The sequence below is a fragment of the Pseudochaenichthys georgianus genome, chromosome 24 (genome assembly GCF_902827115.2).
Source record: "Pseudochaenichthys georgianus chromosome 24, fPseGeo1.2, whole genome shotgun sequence".
NCBI lineage: Eukaryota > Metazoa > Chordata > Actinopteri > Perciformes > Channichthyidae > Pseudochaenichthys > Pseudochaenichthys georgianus.
This window is the reverse complement of record NC_047526.1, coordinates 14542775-14568225: the sequence shown is the minus strand read 5'-3', so window position 1 is coordinate 14568225 and position 25451 is coordinate 14542775. Positions and strand designations below refer to the sequence as shown.

General features: G+C 42.0%; 1 protein-coding gene across 2 annotated transcripts in view; it reads right to left on the bottom strand.

Moving 5' to 3' along the window:
- Window positions 1-25451, bottom strand: part of LOC117439706 (bromo adjacent homology domain-containing 1 protein) — a 43804-nt gene that overhangs the window by 5715 nt on the left and 12638 nt on the right. Inside the window, exons 1-2 of one of the 2 annotated variants that reach the window (XM_034075707.2) lie at window positions 9817-9982; window positions 318-2108 (exon numbers count right to left, since the gene is read on the bottom strand). In XM_034075707.2, coding sequence (XP_033931598.1) covers window positions 318-2088 — 1771 coding nt within the window. In that variant the 5' untranslated portion in view covers window positions 2089-2108; window positions 9817-9982. Of the gene's footprint in view, window positions 1-317; window positions 2109-9816; window positions 9983-25451 lie in introns of those variants that run through there. The other variant, XM_034075706.2, reaches the window with a different exon arrangement.

Below are 25451 nucleotides of genomic sequence, written 5' to 3'. Positions count from 1 at the left end.
GGAACAATCTTCAGCAAGAATTGAAACTGAGCAATCTCATTCCTCTGCATGTTTTTAAAGCTAGGCTAAATGAAATGCTCGTTGATACTATGGGCACATGTAAATGTCAATAACTATGTAAATGTAACCTGTAAATATAATGTATGATGTCCTTTATTGTTTTATGTTTCATGTGGAACCTATATGCTGCAGGTCTCCCTTGAAAAAGAGATCTATGATCTCAATGGGACCAATCTGGATAAATAAAGGTTTGAATTAATGAATGAATGAAAGTGGAATCAGCTCAAATACGTAATCTATTTATTTTTTCCACTCACCTGTTTTGATGCTGTGTGTGCATTCAGTGCATCCTGTACTGAAAGAACATCCCCTGCTGGTGACGGGAGGCATGGCTCTGTAGGTGTAGCCACTGATCCCGCAGGCTTCACCATAGCAGGGCGAAGCCACCGAGTTGCAGTAGGCAGAGTGGGTCAGCCCCGAGCCGTGGGACACCTGCGGACCCAGCAGCTTGGAGCTATTCGTCCGATTAGGGCATAAACCGGAAGGGGGGAAGTTCAGAGGTTGCGGGGCCAGGCCTGCTGACGATGTTCCAGTGTGTGTCGGGTGGGCGATGTGAACGTAGTAGCTAGAGAAGCAGTGGTCGGCGGTGCAGAGGCAGGAGTGTGGGCTGAGGGTCAGAGCTGTGTGTGGGTGGGAATGCGTTCGGGACGGTGAGGTTACGAGGCACTCGCGATTCACAGGGGTTATGGCTGAGTTAAGTGGCTGATCGTCTGATTCTCCGTAGGGCTGCTGGCCCAGGAAGAAGGCCAAGCGGTGGCAGTATTCCATTGAGCCCTCTGGCGGACAGCAGTAGTATGGGCTCATTTCGGTCTCCAGAGGCTCTTCCTTCACTTGCTTTAGCGGGTATGCTAGCATGCTGCGTGACTGGTACCCTGGTTTGGTCAGTCGATGGGTGCAGTTGCCGGTATCCCACTCCATTTTGGGCTCAAAGTCCGCCTTATTCTTGCAGGCTGCGCACCCACCGTGCAGGGCAGGGACCTTTTTCCCCTTCTGTTTTTGTGAGCATCCCTTGTGTTTGAGTTTGACCCTTGAGAGTTGTTTTGGGGTTTTGACCAAAGCAGAAGCATTGCAGTCAGTTGTGATAGTAGCTGTGGGTGCAGCCTTTACTCTCTGTTTACTGGTAGCAGAGGAGCTAGTTAACTTTAGCAGGGCTGCAGCGTTAAGTCCAGCCAATCGTCTGGGGGCGGGGGCATCCAGACTCTCCAGGCTCATCCCCCCGCTCTCTGCTTGGTTGGCTTTGGCCTTCTGGACGTGCTTAGAGGTTTGGCACAGTTCAAGTTTGGGCGTCGTTGAGGATTTAGTGATGGTTCCACGCATACCCTTTATACCTCCAGGGACACCACTCCTGGTTGGATTTGCATTCAAGGCAGACCCTCCATTTGTGGACTCTTCCCGTCTCCTGGCCAGTTTAGCTGCCACTTGAGCGTCAGAACCTCTTTCAAGCAGTAAACTGTTTACCGCCTCGGCGTTCAGTGAGGCCAGTCTGCGCTTGCGAGGTTCTGGGAAAAGAATAAACTCTCCATGACTAGGGCTTTTTGAATTTGATTTGGTTTTTGGTAATGACGTTGCCCCTTTTCTTTCACTGCTTTTCCCTTTTTTGGGTTTGGGATTGAGAGATGAATGTCGGCGTGAATCCTTTCGCGTTCTTTCTTTACAACTCTCCTGTTCGCGGATGCTTTCCTCCAATCGGGTAAGGAGGACATGACAGCTGAGCCCCTCCCCGTCTGAAGTCTCAGCCCTGCCTCGCAAAGGATACGACTTCCTGTCCCGTTTCTTGTCGCGCCTCCGGTCAAGTTTTCTGTTCTGATCAGATTTTTCTTTCTTCCCTGCCTTGTCATTCACACTCTTGACCTTAACTTTCTTCTGTTTGATGATCTCGCTTATCTTCTTTGTCCTCCCGAATCTAAGTGAGCGCTCAGTCCAGGTGTCGCCCATAGTGCCAACATGTGGCAAAGGAGGGCTGTTGTCCCACCGCTCAGCACTACAGTCGCTCTGCCTGAGGGAACCCTTCTGCCTTGCGTGAGTCATCACATGCTTCTCCACGGGGCCTAGAGATAAAGAGACCGACAAGTGGTCAACAATGTGTTTGTCCTAGTTTCACCGTGTGCTTACAACATTTAAAAGCAAAAACCAGTGATCTATACAGTGGTTCAAGTTACTTAGAAACAAAGCTTTAATTAGATCCAGAGAGCTGGTTCAGCCCGTCACTTGTAGAACATTTTAACACATCTCTATAGCTTTTGTTTCTTCAAAATCACAGACAGTTAAGATCAGCAGGCAGCATTTTTCTGACAGAGCAGGATTAATGGCCAGGGCAGACACTTAGGGAGTGGTAAAAGGAAGGTACTATGGACCAAGAAGGGACCATTAACACAACTTCAAACCTTTCGAAACGAGACAAAGCTGGATGGGACTGAAGTACAAAGAAAATGATAAAAGGCATGAAAACGAGCTGAACAAAGATATCGACTATTTGGCACAAGCACTCAGTTTGGATATAAACACCACAACATCAGATGCGATAATAAAAGTTGAACAATGAGACCAATGGTTTTGTGATCAGGCTGAATCGATTTGATCATATGGTGAGCTCTCAGATTCTGAATGCCCGATTGTGATCCTCAAATTATAACGGGGTTTGTTTGTTTCATGTAGCAAAGAAGAAACTGATGCACTCTGTCATTCATTCACTGCTCTTGTTGCCTTATCACCTAGTGTGCACACAGAATGCAAATAACAGCTTCTTGCAGCCAATTGTTTAGTCTGAAATGTTAAGAGTGAAAGGAAAATGTCAAAAGGGAAAAACTACAATATGATGTTCAAATAGAGAAAAAAAAAAAGCAAGCTAAGTCTACATTTGAACAAGGCACAATTACAGTAGAAAATGTGTGACTCAATGCATATATATTCATAGTTCGTATACATGATGAGAAAGGTAATATCAGGCATACATCTCTGACACAACGTACTGTGAATACTCCCTGAGCTCATTGTAAAATCCTTTAGCAATTAAACTCCATTAGCAACAAACAATAAGCTTGGGAGTGTTCATGAAAAAAGACTCCCTGAGCTTGTTGTGAAATTGCAACAATAAACAACCGATGAATGACTCATGTGTTTAGGCAGATGTTCCTTAGATAATGCACATATACAGACCATGATTTTAATTCGGTGCTCAGGGAAATGTTTATGCAGTGTATTTTTATACTGGAGCTCGAGTCATAAAGATGTATTGTCTGGTTAATAAGATGGGTAAACTTGAAAATATTTGCATTTTATAACAGTACACATGGTAGAATCTCCACCACAAATCTTCCTTTAGAGAATACAATTAAGAATGTTCTGCCATCCAAGTTTCTGAACAGAATGGAGATTTCTTTTTAACTTAAACAAGATTGTTTTTCGTACCCAATCCAATTATATAGTTACAACCGATCAATTAGGGTTGGGGTTAATTGATGTCAGGTGATATTTTCAAGAGATGTTTGTAAAATAGACCTGCGTTTTTTTAGCTTAAAACTAGCTTGTATACGTCTGCTGGGATTTGGAGGTTTGGTTCGGCCGAATTCTTCATAGTTATGATAAAAAATACTCTGAAGTCTCCCTCCGTATAAACAATTTAAGGGCAGTTTATCACCTGGAAAAGCAGTCATCCCAGGCCAGGGCTTCTGTTTGGACTAGCATGGCTGTGTGAGGCTCTGATGCTTGATGCAGATTCCTCTATAATGTGAACTCATTCAGGACTTTGGCCAAACTGTTGGAGCCGACAAGATTTCTCAAACATGTTTGATTTCGTCTGACTGTGCTTGCGCAGTCTGGAGGAGGTTCAACATTTAAATGTCAGAAAGATCCAAGCCAATAGCCAATAAGAGTAAATCTCCAGGGTTAATGGACTACAACTCCCAAATCAGAATTTCCAAAAAGGTATTTAAAACAAATTGCATTATATTCATCACTCCACAACTGAGAAAACACAAAAAGTTGTAGTACCTTGAAACACATTATTTTGGTTTATGTTTATGAATGATAACATCAGGTAGTATGTGATCCGTCATCTCAGTGCATGTCTTTGCCCTATCACAGGAAGGCGAGTTTTGGGCTTTGCTTCTCTGAGAAGGGACATACACATCTAACCTTAACTTCAGAAGTTCTCCATATTAATTCCAGAAAACCAATCCAGAATCTGACAAATCAAGGATTTAATTTACCTAAATAACAAAGTATGTTTAAAGCAACTCTCCTTTCTGAACAACAACCTTGATAATGAGCTTTTATCAAAACAATTTAAACCCACAAAGATTATTTACCAGCGGCAGTTGCGGCAGTAGCGTAGGCAGAAATGTACTTTAGGGTGGGCCTGTAAAAAATAGGGTGGGCCAGATTTGTCTTCTGCGCATCAGAAGCTAACAACAATCCCCGCCGGTACCGGTGGCAGATTACTTTTAGAATACTTTTGGAATACTTTCTTTTTCCATAACAGATGGGTATGTTTTGGTGAACAGGAGACATGTATTTTACTGTTTTAATGGCTTATCAAGAGCACAAACACAACATCTTGGTGTCATTCTGGACAGCTCTCTCATCTGCACCCCACATAAAAAACATCACCCGGACTGCATTCTTTGTACTGTCTTAAAACCTTTCCTTAGAATATGTTATGAATTGTAAGGTGTCCTTGGGTGCTTTGAAAGGCGCCCCTAAATAGAATGAATTATCATTATTATGTATTATTATTATCTGAAACGATTTAATAACTTTTAAAACTTTTTCCAGTCACTTGCCCCATGCATTCAGCAGCAGAAGGCCATTCACTTTGATTTTATCCCATTATAAATGTCATCATTTCAACAACAAAGAAATGCTGCATAAACGTTATCTTGCACATTTTATCTAACCATCTACGTTTCTAACTTTCAATATATTTAAAAAGAGATCTCTCTCTCTATCATCTGCGTGCGGGGGCCTCACATACACGCTGCATCAAATGAAGCAGTGAGGCCGCCAACTTGAACGTCTTTCAAATAAATCATCCCTCACAGTCCATTACATAAGCTACAAACTCCATCTCAATGCATATAAAGATGCTCTTATTGCTGCTAAATCTGCCTACCTCTCCAACATCTTCACTGACCCCTCCCGTAACCCCAGGACCCTCTTCTCCACAGCTAACAAGCTCTTCAAACCCCGTGCTGATAACCTCCCTACTCCTGACTCCTCCTCCCCAGCGCCGCCTCTCCCAGTTCAACCTGGTTACCCAACTTGAAATACTCCATCTGATCGGTTCCTCAAATCCCACAACCTGCTCCCTCGACCCTCTACCCACTCCTCTCCTGAAGTCCTGCCTCCCCGTCCTCTGCCCCTATCTTGCTAACCTCTCGCTGTCCCATGGAATCGTCCCCTCTGCCTTCAAAACTGCTGCCGTTACTCCAATCCTCAAAAAACCCGGTCTTGATCCCTCCTCCCTCACTAATTACCGCCCCATTTCCAACCTACCATTCCTCTCAAAAACTCTTGAACGCATTGTAGCCAAACAAATTAACTGCCATCTCCAAACCAACCAGCTTTACGAACCCCTTCAGTCTGGATTTTGTCCTCACCACAGTACAGAAACTGCACTCGTCAAAGTCCTTAATGACCTCCTCACCTCTGCTGACACTGGTTCCCTCAATATTCTCATCCTCCTCGACCTGAGTGCAGCCTTCGATACCGTGAGCTACAACATCCTACTCACCCGACTCAGGGATATTGGTATTGAAGGTATTGCACTCAGATGGCTCGAGTCCCACCTCACTGAACGATCCCACTTCATCTCCCTCCCAAACCACTCCTCTGCCACAGCCTCAGTCACCCAAGGCGTTCCTCAAGGATCAGTACTTGGGCCCCTCCTCTTCATCATTTACATCCTCCCCCTCGGTCAGATACTCCGCCACTTCAACCTGGACTTCCACTGCTATGCTGATGACACTCAGATCTACCTCAGCACCAAATCCCTCCATAACCCACCCTTACCCACATCGATTCCTGTCTGACAGCTATTACAACTTGGATGCAACATAACCTCCTCAAACTGAACAGTAACAAAACAGAACTCCTCCTAATCGGCTACAAATCCACCCTCAGCAAGGTCACTAACATAACACTCACCATTTATGGCACCATTGTTTCCCCCTCCAATCAGGCACGCAACCTTGGCGTAATCTTTGACCCCACCCTCTCCCTTGAACCTCACATCCGCCAAACAGTCAAAACCTAATTTGTCCACCTCCGCAATATTGCAAAAATCCTACCCTCTCTCACCCGCCCCGCAGCCGAACGACTAATCCATGCCTTCATTTCCCCCCGCCTCGACTACTGCAACTCACTTCTTTACGGCATCAGCACTACATCGCTCAACAGACTCCAACGGGTTCAAAATGCAGCTGCACGTCTCCTTACGCATACCAAATCATGGCATCACATCACCCCAATCCTCAAAGACCTCCACTGGCTTCCTGTCTCCCATAGCATCAACTACAAAATGATGGTCCTCACCTACAAAGCACTCCACCATCTGGCCCCCCCTTATCTCACAAACCTTCTCACTCCTTATCAACCCCCACGGTCCCTCAGATCCACCGCAGCCGGACTCCTATCCATTCCCACATCCACACTCTGCAGCTTTGGGGATAGAGCCTTCTCAGTGGCAGCTCCTAGGCTCTGGAATTCCCTCCCCCAAGATCTCTGTGACTCTGAATCCCTCACAGTCTTTCAGTCCCGCCTCAAAACACATCTTTTCAACTCTGTCTACCCATAAGCCCCCCCCCTCTCAATCAACTTCCTCTTGACTGCCTTTTTTTTTGTTTATTTTATTTTACTATATGTATTTGTTTGCCTGTCCTTGTTTGTCTACCCTCCCTCATACTGTAAAGCGTCTTTGAGTTGTGAAAAGCGCTATATAAAGAAAATGTATTATTATTATCTCTCTCTCGCTCACAGACATGCAGTGTGCACACAGTTCTGCCGGTAATGAATATTACATTTTGTGAGGAGACTTTTCCACCAATAATTCCAATAAGTATTCCAAAATGTATTCACTTCAGGTTTACGAAAGTAACTGTAATCAGATTACTTGTTTTTCAAATGTAACGCCAGCTGAATACACTTGATTTTTGTATTCTGATTACATAACGCTGTTACATGTAGGCTATTCCGTTACAACCCAACCCTGTGTATATCTCTCCGGACTGTCCACCAGCAGATGAAAAACACCCACCTCTCCGCCTCTTCCAAGGGACGAGGGAACCGTGCGGCAGAGTTTCCGTTAACATTTTTTTTCTTCTGACAGCCCAGCAGCAGGAGAGGTGGGGAGAGGGAGACGTGGGGAGAGGGAGGCGGGGCTATTTCATCGTTATCAGAAAATGATTGTATAGATCGCTGCTAGATGAGGGCAGTGGGCTCTTCTTGGAGTCTGGCTTTTAAAAAAATTAGTGAACTTTGAGCCATAATTTATTTTGCAGGCCGCACTCTGCCTCTCTCACGTTATTATGGCGCACGCCGGAACCAACAATCAGTTTTTACCGTAAATGAGTTCGGTTCAGAGGATAAAACACATACAACATTAATTAAACTCGATATTTGTTCACTTGAATTTCACTTTGAATGCTTGGATATTCTCAATGGGTGAATACATGTTTTTATAATAATAATTAAATAATTTAAATAATTTAAAAAATAAATAAATAAAAATGACACCGAAGCTTTCTCAGGGTGGGCCAATGAGTAAACTGGGTGGGCCAGGGCTACGCCACTGAGTTGCGGGTCACTGCTGCGAAGTGTAGGTGGGGGAACACTGGCGGGGATAACCTGTGAGATATTATCTCATGTTGCAGCGTTCTGGCTGAACAGCAATTATGCTCTTTAAACAGTTAGGCCTGGTGATCCTCAGGAAGTAATCTCACAGTTACTGGAAGATCAATGACCCTGCGCTCTGTCTCTAATTGGTAAGAACATAGATCATCAGCTCCTTTCAGAGAATCAAACACTGCACACACCAGGATACTTTTTTATGATAAGACCAGAATTCAGAAGAAAATGTGTGTAAAACAGCAACCCAGGGTAAGATCTATAGACTCCATTCATATTTTTGTACACAGAGAAACTCAAGGTACAAAGCAACCATCAAAACAAACTTCAAATCTTTCAGTCCAACACAAGTTTCCTGCACTAGCTTCAACATGCTTTAAATATTACAATATTTCCTTAAAAATAAATACAATCCAACACAGTAGACAGAGCACCATAATGTGAACAATCTCACATTAAGGCCACCACTGAGGACCGAAGTGTGTCCTAAATGTATAACAATACAGATGTGATAATGAGATAAAACTGCCATGCAATATAAAGCAATCTCTTCAAACACTAAACAGAATACCAAACACTCATTGAGTCAAATGGGAAATATTACATGGAAATAATAATGTCCATGTTTAGAATCAATAAAGTACATCAAGATAAAAACATTAAGCAAAGTGGACCTGAAACTATATATTTTTGTGGTAAATATTAACAAACCGATTTCAGATTGAAAAATTGTTTCAAGTGAATGACTATTATAGGGTTTTGTATTCTCTCTATGTTATGGTCTGTCATAGCACAGCTACTCAAATATAAAGCAGGTTAAAAACTATTTATAAATGTATACAAAATTAATAAATACATGTTCATTTGTGATTATTTACCCCAACCTCCCCTTTTTCTGCCAAACCAGTTTTCTTTTACAACCCTTAAATTGTAGATTACTCTTGTACTACACTTGTATAACATTTCTCAAATCAGGGATATGTGATTTTGTGGACAAAGTTCGATTTATTTCTATACGTTATGATAAGATGCCAAAAAAGAAAAGATATGGCTTCATTGTAAGGTGTCATAAAGGCTTATAAACCACGACATTATTCAACCAATAAGTCACATGCATTACACCATGCATAAATAACTGCTCTCTGAAAATAAACTACTACTGTCTGTACATGCTGCAATCTTTACCAACTCACCATCAGCCAATATTACACAGCAATTAACACCCCAACTTTGAAGACTGAGCCAGAACACACATCACAGATAAATAACCAGCCATTGGGAAATGGATTGAGAAAGCTCTTATTTTATATTTCCCATGTCCCCAACAGCTAGCAGCTACGAGGTTCTGGCATGTTGAATTTATCAAGAAGAGACAAGAATTTCAAACATTAGGTCACTGTCTGGTGTTTTGCAAAAGACTTGCATCGCAGCTTTGAGCTTGATCCATGCATCGGCTGAGATGTCGAGGGAGATTTCAAACACACATACCTGCATACATTTAACATGCGTAAACATATAAATACAGACACCGTGGAATACAGTAGGATGATACAGTACAGCTTGACGTAGCTTGCCCATCTGAAGTAGCCAGCCAGGCTCTAAATATGGGCTGGGGGGGGGGGGGGGGGGCTACCCGAATACACACACATACACACACCAAGCAAAAATAAAGAGCACTCTTGATCACATTTTTCTAACCGGATTCCTCATTACCGACACCGTGGCTATTCTGGTCCCGGTCCTGGTAGAGACATGGGGAGGATATGGCACGTAGCAGCAGCCCCGTGTATCGCTTCTGGTGCACGAAGCGAAAAATGGGTTCTGCGCTCCTTCTCTGGACGGCTGGGCAATCGGAACAACTTCAAACATTCAGGGCGAAATAGCCACACAAAAATAACCGAGCTGCTAACTTACGGCTCGCCGACACGCTTCCTCCTGGCAGCCGGGAAACCGTCGAACAAATCTGCGGGTACCGAGGAGGGGGAGGAAGCCGCCGGACTGGTGCGATGGCAGAGCTCTGTAACTGGGAGAGCTGGGGAGGAGTGGAGAGAGGACGGTCGGTGGCGCTGCCTGCGAGATGTGTGTGTGTGTGTGTGTGTGTGTGTGTGTGTGTGTGTGTGTGTGTGTGTGTGTGTGTGTGTGTGTGTGTGTGTGTGTGTGTGTGTGTGTGTGTGTGTGTGTGTGCGTGCGTGTGTGTGTGCGTGCGTGTGTGTGTGTGCGTGCGCGTGTGTGCGTGCGTGTGTGTGTGTGTGTGCTCTTCCTGGTTGGGCTTCCACCGATTTGCACAGAAAAACTTCCTCTGAACCAATTGCCGGCCTGGTTTGACACCCCCGTCCTCCAATGACGGACACACAGCTGTTTATTAGACAAACTACACCTTTAATGTCCGACGGAACTTGTCTTCCACTACGTTAAAAACGCGGCGCGGTCTCATCACGGCCGATGGATGTTACTGCCCCCCCCCCCCCCCCACCACGACGACAGACAGCCTCACCCTGTCATTTAACGTGACCAGACCACACCACGACCAGTGAACCACCAGACTGTTTAAACACGTCTGGAGAAATGCATATGAAGCAGAAAGGCATTTCACATGACATCCACAGTGTCCCATGTGGTGCGTGGGAGATATGGTTTTTAAACGCTTCCCATTTAACAAAGTTCTGATGAGTTATGGGATGTAAAGGCGATTTAAATCAGCTCTGTACTGGTATCTTTACTGTATTCATGTTAACTTTGAGACATCAATCATTAAATACAGGTTGTATTCAACTCTCCATTACTAGCTGGGATTGTAACCAAGATGAACCAACTCATCAAATCCAAGCACCAACATGTCCAATTGGTGGCAAGTAGCATAGGTCACTTCAAAATGGCCTATTCCCACGAAACCGAATCAACTCCAACAATGTGTATTGTTATCTCACTACATTCCAGTAAACAAAGCATTAAGACTCTAAAAAGTTGAATACCGACCACACTATAAAAAATACAAACCTCTTGCATTCATTTTTTAGGACGTAAATTGTCAACAAAAAAAAAGAATTCATGACGCATTTCATTTAGCAGCAGTTCAGGGTTGTAGTGGGTTGAAATACATAGTTTAAGCTAAATAAACAAATGTTATAAATTCTAATAAAACTATTTGGAAGTATTTGGAAATACAGAGAGCATGTGCCCCCCCAATCTCTATCACCAGCGTTAAAGATGTTAAATGTCTTTCCTAATTGTAAAGTTAAAAATGTTTCAAAGCCAATCAGGATCAATAGATTGATTCTGTGAGTAATGGTCAATATCATCGAGGAAATTGGAAACATTCATACATTTAAAATACACCTTTAATTTCAATTTTTTTATGTCACTAAAATGTATTTGCTCTTAAATATTTAAATATGGCCCTTTATTGTGAATAACAGTTATGTGTCTATCTCACAGAAAAGGCGGTGCCAGATTTCCGGCACCTTGCTAATAGGTGTGTCTCCTAGGGTGGACAGGTTCTGGGTGTTGCTTGTGACTAGCCGTTGCCATATTTCCATAATGTCTTCACACTGCCACCGCCTCCTCTCTGTCAAAGACATGCTTCATGTGGCCACATTAGTTGCTGCGACTTATTTAAAAAGGTTAAAGTAGGACTGTGTGCTTTAAACTTCCCTTCAGATCCTGCATGTGGACACAGTTAATGATTGAAAAATGTGTGAATTCAAAGAAATAAATGACCTGGTACCAACATTTGAAACTAAGCAGTTACCCCTTGTATTTATCTTGTCTGTCATTACAGCTAAACACAAATGGCCCCACATAAATGGCATCTGGAAATAGCAGGGTGTAGTTTACCAAGCCTTAACATGTGCTTCTCACCACCACTTGTAAATGTTTTGGTTACCACAAAATATTAGGTTTGACGCTTTTAATTGAATCTGAGATGTAAGGAGCATTTTCTCTCTCTCCAGAAACCTTTAAAAAAGGATTTTTTTTTGTCGTTTTAAAACGATTTGTTCCCTTAATGGGAAGAAATGGTGATGAAAGTCAGAGAGGAACAAAGGGCTGAATTATGCGGTTGAGTACACTGTTATTACATCAATTCAATCTCGTCAAAAAAGGTGCCCGTTTCAGGCTGAGCCTTTTAGTGCCGTGTGAAAGAATATCAACTGATTATCACATTGTGTAATGAAAAAAGAAAATCAATAACTCTTTTTAATAGAAGCTGATATAACCAGTTTGATTGCTAGGAACCTGTCACTTGTTGTTTGTTTTATAAAATGAATTACTCTTTTTAACTTCCACCTGTGGAGTTGATGTAAATTTGATATGAAATCATCTATTGAATCTATTGAACGTTTAGCAGATCTTATTCAGGAGCCAATGTAGACCTACAGAGAGAGTCAGTATTGGACATTCATCAGGTTGCTAGACACATGACTCCAAACAAATGCAAATACAGCGATCAGATTGTAACCACCCAAGTCTGAAGAGCTGATTAGGTTTGGGATTCTGACACCGAAGCAGTGGTGGAAGAAATACTCAGATATTTGACTAGAGTAAAAATAACAATACGCCAATGTAGAAATACTCTCTTACAAGTGAAAGTCTGGCATTCAACATTTTACTCAAGTAAAAGTACAAAAGTATTAGCATCAAAATATAGTACCAAAAGTAAAAGCACTCATTACGATGAATGTCCATTTTCAGGGTGACATATCGCTGGATTCTAATTATTGACCCAATATTGTGTAAATAATTTAAATTTTGCAGAGTAATAACTGTTAATTACGTTTTATACTGCCAGGTATCTTAATTCATAATGGTACGTCATAATTCATTAGTGGATTTAATTTATGAATTAACAATATTAACGTGCAAAGTAACTAAGGTGTCAAAAAATGTAGTGTGTAAATAGTACAATATTTCGTATAAAGTTGCATGAACTGGAAATACACAAGTAAAGTAAAAGTACCTAAAATATGTAATTGAGTACTTGGGTACATTTGCTAAGTTATTTTCCACAACTGCACCAGAGACATCATCGACATGGTAAAACTAGTGTCAAACTGCGGCTAAATGGCCATAAAGACTCCAATGCTGGGGTTAAGAGAATAATCGATTAATTAATTGTGGACAAGAATGGATTTGTCTTATCTAGTTTATTGTTCATTATATTAATAATAAAGTCTAAATGATGCCAATCAGGATCAATGTAAATTCACTCAGCGAGACACCCGCTGAGAAGCCAACTCTGGTTATTGGTAGCTCTATTATGAGACACGTGAATTTAGAGACCGAAGCCTCCACAGTCACATGCATTCCGGGGGCCAGCGCGGGCGACGTTGAGGCGCATCTTAAACTGCTGGCTAAAAATAAACGTAAATACAGTAGGATTGTTATTCACGTCGGTGGTAATGATGTTCGTTTACGCCAATCAGAATGCACCAAACTTAATGTGGAGTCGGTGTGTAGTTATGCTAAAACAATGTCGGACACCGTAATCTTCTCTGGTCCCCTCCCCAATCTGATCAATGATGACATGTATAGCCGCATGTCATAATTTCAGCGCTGGTTGTCTTGGTGGTGCCCAGCAAACAATGTGGGCTTCGTAAATAATTGGACAGCCTTCTGGGGAAAACCTGGTCTGATTAAGAGAGACGGCATTCATCCTACTTTGGACGGTGCAGATCTAATTTCGGCAAACATTTCAGGGCTTTGTGGACTTAATCCATGACAAACTGGAGTTGAGACCAGGAGGCGGAGTCGCAGTCTTACACGCTTCTCTGCGCTCTCTCCTAGGCAGTCATCCATAGGAATCCCGAACCCAATAAAATACCCAATATTAACGGTGTGTGTGTCTGCCCAAGGACAATTTAAGGTAAAACCTAATACATAATAACCTAATAAAAGTAAATGTAACAACTACTACAGTGCAACAAAACAGGAAGATTAAATGTGGTCTCTTAAACATAAGATCTCTAGCATCTAAAGCAATATTGGTAAATGATTTAATATCAGATTATAATATTGATATATGCTGTCTCACTGAAATTTGGTTGAGACATGAAGAATATGTCAGCATAAATGAGGCCACTCCACCCAGCCATATCAACACTCATATTCCTCGAGGCACGGGCCGAGGAGGTGGAGTTGCAGCAATCTTTGACTCAAGTTTACTTATCAATACTAAACCAAAATTAAATTATACTTCCTTTGAAGGCCTCGTTTTTAGTCTTACGCATCCGACCTGGAAAACTTTGCAGCCAATCTTATTTGTTACAGTGTATCGTGCACCAGGTCCTTATTCAGAATTAATATCAGAATTCTCTGAGTTTTTATCAACTTTGGTTCTTAAAACAGATAAAGTAATTATCGTAGGTGACTTTAATATTCATGTTGACGATGATAAAAATAGCCTTACTGTTGCATTTAACTCTATATTAGATTCTGTTGGTTTCTGTCAGAGTGTAAATAAACCAACCCACTGCTATAATCACACTCTCGACCTTGTTCTGACTTATGGTATTGAAATTGAGCAACTATTAGTCGAACCGCATAATCCTGCTTTCTCCGACCATTTCTTAGTAACTTTTGAAGTACTGTTACTAGACTACAAAGCATTAGTCAAAAGCTCCTGCAGCAGAAACCTATCTGTTAGTGCTATAGCCAAATTTAAAGAAGAGATTCCACCAATACTTAACTCGATAGCATGTCTGCATGTAAGGGAGGAAACTATTACAAAATGTACACCACCCCAAATTGATCATGTTGTTGATAGTGCTTCAGATGCGCTGCGAATAAAATTAGACTCTGTTGCTCCTTTGAAAAAGAAGAAAATAAAACAACATAGATTAGCTCCATGGCATAATGCCGAAACCCGCAAAATAAAGCAAAAGTCTAGACAACTTGAAAGGATATGGCGTTCCACTAAACTTGAAGAATCTCGTTTGATTTGGCATATTACTCTCAATGAATATAAGAAAGCACTGCGTAAAGCGAGAGCAGCCTACTACTCTTCATTAATAGATGAGAATAAGAATAATGCAAGATTTCTCTTCAGCATTGTAGCCAGGCTGACAGAGAGCCACAGCTCGATTGAGCCTTCTATTCTCATAGCACTCAGTAGTAATGATTTATGTGCTTTTTTAACGATAAAATTGTTACTCTTAGAAACAAAATTAATGACCTCTTGCCTTTGACCAGTATAGTGTTATCAACAGCTCCCGGAAACGTAAGTTCTAATATTACACTAGATAGTAAACTAGAATGCTTTTCAGCCATAAACCTTGAACAATTAAATTCAATGATTCTCTCTTCTAAACCATCAACATGCATGTTAGACCCAATTCCAACTAAGCTGTTGAAGGAAGTTTTTCCATTAATTAGCACTTCTTTATTAAATATTATGAATATGTCTTTATTATCAGGCTATGTTCCACAATCATTCAAAGTAGCAGTGATAAAACCGCTTCTTAAAAAGCACAACCTCGATCCAGAGGTTTTAGCCAACTACAGACCTATTTCTAATCTTCCGTTCCTCTCAAAAATTCTTGAGAAAGCGGTCGCAAAACAGTTGTGTGATTACTTAAAAAACAATGATTTATTTGAAGATTTTCAGTCTGGCTTTAGAACACATCATAGCACAGAGACAGCTCTGGTTAAAGTCACAAATGACATTCTAATAGCCTCAGACAAGGGACTTGTCTCTATTCTTGTTTTGCTCGATCTCAGTGCTGCATTTGATACTATCGACCATGATATCCTATTGCAAAGACTAGAGCACTTAGTTGGCATAAAGGGAACTGCTTTAGGCTGGTTTAGGTCCTATCTATCTGAACGCTCTCAGTTTGTACGTGTCAATGATGAATCTTCCACGCAAACCAAAGTTAGCCATGGAGTGCCACAGGGCTCAGTGCTCGGACCTATTTTGTTCACATTATATATGCTTCCGTTAGGCAATATTATAAGGAATCATTCTGTAAACTTTCATTGTTATGCAGATGATACTCAACTATATTTATCAATCAAGCCTGATGAAATTAATCATCTAAATAAAATTAAAGACTGCTTTAAGGACTTAAAAACGTGGATGACCTTAAACTTTTTGATGTTATACACGACCAAAGTTATTGTACTTGGCCCGAAGAATCTACGAAACAAATTATCTAAAGATATACTAACTATGGATGGCATTAATTTGGCCTCCAGTGAGACTGTAAGGAATCTTGGTGTTATATTTGATCAGGATTTATCCTTTAACGCCCACATAAAATCAATTTCAAGGACCGCCTACTTCCATCTACGTAATATTGCAAAAATCAGGCATATCTTGCCTCAAAACGATGCAGAGAAACTAGTCCATGCATTTGTTACTTCTAGGCTAGATTATTGTAACTCTTTATTATCAGGGTGTACCAAGAAGTCAGTCAAGTCGCTTCAGCTGATTCAAAATGCTGCAGCTCGTGTACTAACCAGAGTTAGGAAAAGGGACCACATTACTCCTGTTCTGGCTGCCTTACACTGGCTCCCTATAGAACACAGGATAGAATTTAAAATTCTTCTTCTCGCCTACAAAGCCCTTAATGGGCAGGCGCCATCTTACCTTAAAAGAACTCATTATACCCTACTGTCCTACTAGGGCATTGCGTTCCAAGAATGCAGGGTTGTTGGTTGTTCCTAGAGTCTCTAAAAGTACAATGGGAGCCAGAGCCTTTTCTTATCAAGCTCCACATTTGTGGAATCAGCTTCCAGTTTGTGTTCGGGCGGCAGACACCCTATCCGTTTTTAAGAGTGCGCTTAAGACCTTCCTTTTTGATAAAGCTTATAGTTAGGGCTGATTAGATTCAGCCCCTAGTTTTGCTGATATAGGCTTAGTTTGTCGGGGGACATCTTACTTCTTCCTTCTCTCTGTCTATACCTGTGTACTCTCATGTTCCGATTAACCCAGCTTCCCCAAATTTCTTTATTTTTGGTGTCTATATACCCCGGGATCCGGAGTCATGGATGATCCTGCGGTCCTGTGTCCTGGATCGCGAGCCCTGGATCGCGAGTCGTGGCTGTGGTCCTGGATCATCGGTCCTGGATGGATATCCTTGTGGATTCATCTTCCTATTATACACACATGTATTTCCAAACATTTGGACTACCTATGTTGCAAATGTATTATCTTTTCAATTTACACACAGCATCTATTGCACGTCTGTCCGTCCGGGGAGAGGGATCCCTCCTCTGTTGCTCTCCCTGAGGTTTCTCCCATTTTTCCCTTTAAACTGTGGGTTTTCTCCGGAAGTTTTTCCTTGTACGATGTGAGGGTCTAAGGACAGAGGGTGTCGTATTGTCATACTGATATTCTGTACACACTGTGAAGACCACTGAGACAAATGTAACATTTGTGATATTGGGCTATATAAATAAACATTGATTGATTGAAAAGACACCTGTCCACAACCTCAAACAGTCAGACTCCAAACTCCACTATGGCCAAGACCAAAGAGCTGTCAAAGGACACCAGAAACAAAATTGTAGACCTGCACCAGGCTGGGAAGACTGAATCTGCAATAGGTAAGCAGCTTGGTGTGAAGAAATCAACTGTGGGAGCAATTATTAGAAAATGGAAGACATACAAGACCACTGATAATCTCACTCGATCTGGGGCTCCACGCAAGATCTCACCCTGTGGGGTCAAAATGATCACAAGAACGGTGAGCAAAAATCCCAGAACCACACAGGGGGACCTAGTCAATGACCTGCAGAGAGCTGGGACCAAAGTAACAAAGGCTACCATCAGTAACACACTACGCCGCCAGGGACTCAAATCCTGCAGTGCCAGACGTGTCCCCCTGCTTAAGCCAGTACATGTCCAGAGTAGACCCGTCTGAAGTTTGCTAGAGAGCATTTAGATGATTCAGAAGAGGATTGGGAGAATGTCATATGGTCAGATGAAACCAAAATAGAACTTTTTGGTAAAAACTCAACTAGACGTGTTTGGAGGAGAAAGAATGCTGAGTTGCATCCAAAGAACACCATACCTACTGTGAAACATGGGGGTGGAAACATCATGCTTTGGGGCTGTTTTTCTGCAAAGGGACCAGGACGACTGATCCGTGTAAAGGAAAGAATGAATGGAGCCATGTATCGTGAGATTTTGACTGACAACCTCCTTCCATCAGCAAGGGCATTGCAGATGAAACGTGGCTGGGTCTTTCAGCATGACAATGATCCCAAACACACCGCCCGGGCAACGAAAGAGTTGTTTCGTAAGAAGCATTTCAAGGTCCTGGAGTGGCCTAGCCAGTCTCCAGATCTCAACCCCATAGAAAATCTTTGGAGGTAGTTGAAAGTCTGTGTTGCTCAGCGACAGCCCCAAAACATCACTGCTCTAGAGGAGATCTGCATGGAGGAATGGGCCAAAATACCAGCAACAGTGTGTGAAAACCTTGTGAAGACTTACAGAAAACGTTTGACCTCTGTCATTGCCAACAAAGGGTATATAACAAAGTATTGAGATGAACCTTTGTTATTGACCAAATACTTATTTTCCACCATAATTTGCAAATAAATTCTTTAAAAATCAGACAATGTGATTTTCTGGATTTTTTTTTTCTCAATTTGTCTCTCATAGTTGAGGTATACCTAGAATGAAAATTACAGGCCTCTTTCATCTTTTTAAGTGGGAGAACTTGCACAATTGGTGGCTGACTAAATACTTTTTTTCCCCACTGTACCTTTATTTAGAAATGTCCATGTCACGTCTGTGTCACCCTTACTGTTCAGGCGCTGCTCAACTACTGTTCAAAGTCAGAGTTTGCTCATTCAATGATTCACTTTGACATATTTTCTAACAGTCAGAGACATGAACAGAGAAAGACTCAGCTTCATACCTGCAGCTGTTACAACTCAGCATCACTTTCTTTCAAGCAGACAAATGCTTTTGAAAAAACAATGTATTGACAAAAGCATTTATCCATAGTGTTATGATGTGTTTACAGCCTATGGGCGAACACATGTTACTGATGCAAGGTCCGTCATGATAAGGAAAATTAATCATGGTTAAGAGTCAAAAACACAAGATTACTGGCCTTCACGCATTATAAGTAGTGGCACTGATTATTATTTCCTCATCAACTCATATTGATGGATGCATAAACATCCTAACACTGAGAATAAACAGTGAGGAGGGTGTCAGGTGAAAAATCGTTTTTCTGGTTTCTTTCACAGAAAAGCAGACATGGACCACTGAATGTCACACACAGAAGCGATCCACCCCCTGTCCATATGGAGTGCTGTCTGCCCCAAAGGACTGCACACACACACACACACACACACACACACACACACACACACACACACACACACACACACACACACACACACACACACACACACACACACACACACACACACACACACACACACACACACACACACACACACACACACACACACACACACACACACACACACACACCGTCACTTCCAGCTTGTTCAGTAACTAACGACATTCATTCAGTTGTTCTACATTTCATCGCCTGAGAGCAGACATGAAAGTGTCACAGCACTGGACAAGGAGCATGGCAGGCCAAATTAATTCAATAATCAAGGCAGAGCTTCTACACCTGAAGGGCCACCGTGGGTTAATTATGAATGTATCATATATAACCATGAAAGGACAGTGCCATGCATGTTCAAATGTATTCACAAGGTCAGATGTGGCTAGATTTTCCTATAGTAATGTGATGAGGTAGAAAACAGTCCAGCAGATGTGATTAATTTCAAATAACTGACTGGAAATCTGGTGTGTATAGGTACCAGGTTTCTTCAGGACAATGACAGTGAATAAACATAAACAAGCCTCGTCCGATGAAACCAAGCAACCGTGACGCTAATCCTGCTTCTTATCGGGAGCTACTCAAACCGCAGCAGGTGTATGTACATTGATGCCCATTATATTTGATTAAGTGTGACAGTTAAATTAAATGTAAATGTACAGTCAGTTAAACAGATCATAAGACTTTAAATGGAGTTGTGGATGACATTACCCTCCAAGATAAGCTAGAGTATAACTATTAGAAGCATGAAATAGAAGTATAGTACAAGTACCGTAGAATTGTACATATGTGGAGTACTTGACGAATTAGTTAATGTCTCCAACTGCCTTACAGCGACTGAGAGGACTTGGGTAAGATTTGTGGAGCTTGTAGAAATTCTAGTGTGGTATTTCTGTTGCAGGAATTAAGGCCAATGTATTGTAAATGATTGGCACAAAAGGTTGATGTGGAATATCCAGGATATACCACATATCCAAAAACCCTTTCAATGGACCGTGTTTCATTGATGATTTCAGTATTTGATTTGTATATTGGCAGCGCTCCATTGATAATTCTCAGTGGATAGCCTTTACAGTTATGGCTTGGTTATTATACCTGCATGGCTATTTAATGATGGGTCTAGGTGTGAGTCATTTAAACGCTTCTATATTAAAGTTTTATGACATTTACGATGGCTTAGTGAAGTTGGAGCGTCGAGAGGTGCTGTGTGTGGTGAAGTCTGCTGAAGAAACTCCAAAAGATTAATGTTCAACTACAATAAACTAGTGTGTCAGAGAGTGGCATGGCAGATCTGTTTCTTTGTTTTCTTCTCATTTACACTGCCAGTCTCATGGCAGCCCTGAAAAAGGAGAGTTGGCAGAAAAAAAGGAACAAGTCATTTAAGGAGGTGTGAACCAGAGAGAGTATTACTAAAGGTGACGGTTGTTAAAAGTGATTCTTTCAACTCTGATTTTATTAAAACATTGAAAGACCAAGGCCTATAAGAGTAATAGACATAATAGACATCTCACTAAGGAGCAAATATCTTCCTATTAGATTAGACCAGGGGTGGGGAACCTCCGGCCTCCGGGCCGTATACGGACCGCGAGACCATTTGGTACGGCCCTCGAGGTAATTTATAAACACACGGAAAAAAAAAAAAATTAAAGAAATCTAGACCGCAAAAGAATGAAACAAGCGAGTGCCTGTTTTTCCTGGCCAAGGTCAGGGTCCTTGAACACAACACAAGCCTAACGTGTCATCACGTGGTATATGTCTCGTCTGACTGTGGTGTAGTGCTGACGGAGAGCACCAAAATGCCGCTCCGGCACTTCAGATAAGGAGCCGTACAAATGCCGCAGTTTTTGCGTGGCTGTGTCTTTAGTTGAAAGCCCAGTGGCGATCTGTTCATCCAGGGCCGCCCCTGGCCAACTTGTGGCCCCACGCAAAGTTATATGATGAGGCCCTCTGTGTCGACGGGGGGGGGGGGGGGGGGGGGGGGGGGTGGCACGCTTACACTCTAGGTGCGCTGCATTTGTGCTTCAGATGAGGCTCCCTCCGCAAAATGAAACACCCGCCGCAAAATGAAGCACCCTCCTATGCAGAGCCGGCCCGACCCATTAAGCGACATAAGCGGCCACTTAGGGCTCCGCAGCCACTAAGAGGCCGCCTAGCAAAATGAATACAAAGTACAAAAAATTCCCAGTATAACGTCGCCGTGATAAGTATGTTTAATTAATTGTGTTAATACACACTTTGTCATACAATCTAAATGTAATGTTTTTTAGAGTTACCTGGTGATTTCAAAGAAAGCTCTCTGGGAAATGTTGACTTACTGTTCGACATGAAGCTAGAAGCTACCTTACAGTACACAGTTGATCCGGAGTCCTGTCAGTTAAAGTGTTTCATAGTTAGCTTAGCTAAGCATCAATCTAGCACTGAAATATATGGATGTTATGTGATTTCTGCAATAAATTATAATTCTTCTGAATGATATTCCTATTGACAGCTAGTTTCTATGTGAACATTATGAGATGGACAGCCAGAGAGAATAAATGAAAAACAGTTATGAAATACTATATGACAAAACAAGAATACAGTTTAAGTGATTTGTAAAATATCCATAAAGAAAAATCTGTTTACAGTTCTGTTTCATATGGGTGTTGAGAGATGTATCCATAGATCTCTTCATTTTGCTCTCAAAGTGCACCAGATTGATGCTTTTAACTTCAACATTTAAAAACAAATCTTCCCGGGGGAGCATGCCCCCCGGACCCCCCGAGAGGAGGTTGGGTCCCCCCCCCCCACTTAAAATCATGTTCACATAAACTAAATACATTTGCACACATCTTGTGTCCATATCTTTCTGTTTTGGTGGTCATGCCACAACCGTGCACATGCATGCATACGCGAGTCATGGTAAAATATCTGGATTAAGAGGTTGCTTTTTCTTTGCACAGCATGAAAGAAAGGCCAAATGAATGGGCTGTGATCTTAGCATTTGTAAGTAGAGGTCAATAATTTGTACGGCCCTCGGAGGATGTTGAAAAAATGAAAATGGCCCTTGAGAGTAAAAAGGTTCCTAACCCCTGGATTAGACCGACAATTGATTACCTACGCCAGGGCTTCTCAAACTCTGGACCAAGACCGGATCCGGACCAAACTGCAAATCAATCCGGATCGAACCCTGTGTCCCATTATAAAATAAAAAAGACTTTACTGGCATTGATCCGGACCAGTGACCTTGTATAAAATTCACAAGTGGACCTTTAACAAAAAACTTTGAGTACCCCTGACCTACACCAAGGAGGTCATGATTTCTGTTTAGTTTGTTTGTCAGCAGGATTACGGAAAAAACTAATGGCCTGCCTTCAATTTAACTTGAGGCAAGGATATGGGACATGGATTACATTTTGGAGTGAATCCGAATCACAGGGCAAACTCACATTATTTTTCACTCTCATTAACATTGCGAGGTAGGCCATGGTGTTGGTGGAGGTCAGCCCCTATGAGTGCCCTTTAAGTTTAGTCTTGTAGCATCACTAGTGGAAAGTAATTAAGTATGTTTACTAAAATAATGTTATTCAGTACAGTTTTGAGGTACTTAATTTCAAATTGTATGTTCCCCTTCCTGCCTTAAAATGTGACTTGACTGAATACGCTGAAACTAAAGTGAGTTTGATTAATACATTCAAAGTTGTCTCATACGTTTTGAAAGTCAAAGTGATTTAAGTTCGCTGAACATTATAAAACAAGTTTAATAAGAAGTTGATTCAGCAATGTTTCACGGAAACATTAATATCTAAAGTGGCCTGACTGTCAGAACGGTAACAACTAGTATCCCTAATTATATATGTGAAATAGTAAAGCACTGCATTATACAGTCAGTATAACAGTATATTAGTTTACTAATCACTCACATTGTCTATTTTCTCCAGATATAGATGTTTTGATTGATTTCCTTATTTGTGTGTGTCCAAGCCTCATGGGTTTACAAGCAGCAAACATTTTCTATCACTTGATCTTAAATATTCTGCTCCTAAGTTTGGAGGAAAAAAGGTTACCTGCCTTAAAGGCCCGGACACACCAAGCTGACACCAAAGAACTGACTCATACCTCATTCACACCAACGGTGTTTCAGGGCCGGTTCGGAGCTGGAGCTTGAAAAGCACCGGGTTTTCCTGTTCACACCGCAGCGGAGCAGCCTCTTAGCTCCGGAATCCTGTTTGTTTCAAGCACCAAAAAATTGTCCGGCCAGAGCAAAAGCACCGCATACGTCACGCTTACGTCGAGGCGGGGGCAGGGGCTGGATCAACTCCTGAACAACAACAAAAAGCCCGCGTTTTATCCAGTTTGTACACAACGATGGAGAAACTTAACAAGCAGCAGTGGTCCACTGAAGAGACCAGCTACCTACTGGGAATCTGGTCTTCCGAAGAGGTACAGAGGAAGCTGGAGCACAATCGGCCATTGTTGTTGTTGTCGGTGTGAGCTGTGAGGGGTTTCCGCACGGTTTGGCTTTATGAAGCAGGCACGCAAAGGGTTACGTCATGACGCAAATGATGACGCAATGACGCAGCACCAGTCGGACTCTGGGCGGTGTGAAAAGATCCGGAGCTAAACCGAAGAACCGGTTCTGAACCTGAAATGCTCTAGCACGGAGCTTGAACCGGAGTTGCGTTGGTGTGAATGAGGTAACAGACGGACCCCCGACTGTTGTGTCGCCTCGCATCTCTGCGTCTTGGCCATGTGTCGCACTGGAACACACCGCAAAGACTTCAGCCGACGGCCAAGAAGCACGTACGAACTGCGCATGCGTGAGTGGCAATAACTCTCCTTACCAGCAGGTGGCGGTAGTGTGTATTCGTCATTCAAAAGAGGCAACAACCGGAAGACCGTGGCCTCATTCATTCCTATGAGAGTTGCTCATTGGCGCATGATGATAAAATGGGCCAACTTTTGAGAGAGCGAAACGTCACAGATTACCCGTCATGCCTGAGAAGTACCCGTATGTGCGCTCATAGAGCATGCGCAACTTTAACCACGCCCCCCAAAAGGCTCGTTCACATTAAGCACGTCAATTTGCGTACACGTACAGCACCGCGCGTTCATGACAGCATGCTACTGGATTTGTTTTGATGGATTTGATATTAACGAGAAGGCCGCGGCAGTTAGCAGCTAACGGCTAGCTAGTAATTATGCTAAGTTGACATCAATCGTTATGTACTTTTATATTACGCTGATAACAGGATCTAGTGATATCCAAGCAACAGAGCTTAATTTAGCATGATACTTGTGTGGGTTGTACATGAAACCACTTCGTAATATATACAAATGTATGTATTTTGAAGCCTGTTATGATCAATTGTGAGTTAAATCTTATCTAAAAAGTAAAGCTGATGATGGATCACTGTGGTAGAGTTAAAATAACAATAGTCTATTTCTCTTTGAAACGTGATAGAGTAAAAGTATGAAGGTAGATATGGTGCAAAATGCGAGAGCGTGTAAAACCTGATGTGAGCACTTGCAGAAAAAAAATCTGAGCTTGTGTGCATACATTTACACTTGTATAAAATATCCACGTAACTGTGAACCAAATGTACACTTGTATAAAATATCCACGTAACTGTGAACCAAATTTACACTTGTAAAAAATATCCACGTAACTGTGAACCAAATTTGAAGTCACAGAAGAAGAAGAAAAGTGTTGAAGCTTGTAGAAAAAAAATACATATTTTTTAAATATGTTTTCCATTACAACTGCAAATTGGTTATTACATCCTCTCAAATCAGTCATTACAACTTGACGAATCTGCTCTGTGGCAGTATAAATCGACGAATCTGCGGTCTTGACTTTTGCTCCACTTCTTGCGATAAATGTGTCGCAAAAGTCATTTTCACCTGTAGATGTGGGGGGAGGGAGGTGGGTTGGAGCGAAGGGGCGGAGCTATCAGAACGACGAGGCTTGGTTCAGTCACACAGTCACAGCCACAGTCAGGTCGAACCGGATGACTGCGGGGCTAACGGTTTGTGTCACTACAAGTCCGCTGACATGGCGCGTCAATCAACGGTACATTTTGCCTATTAATTTGAATATTATTATTGTGATTGAGGATTAAATCTGCTTTGAAGACCACCGTTTTATATCGTGCAGTTTAGCGGCAAAATAACATCAGTTAGCCAGCTAACGCTAGCTTTGTTGAGTTTATGCTAGCTAAACAAGTAGTGATTGTAGTCTACAGCAGTAATTAATATATTATA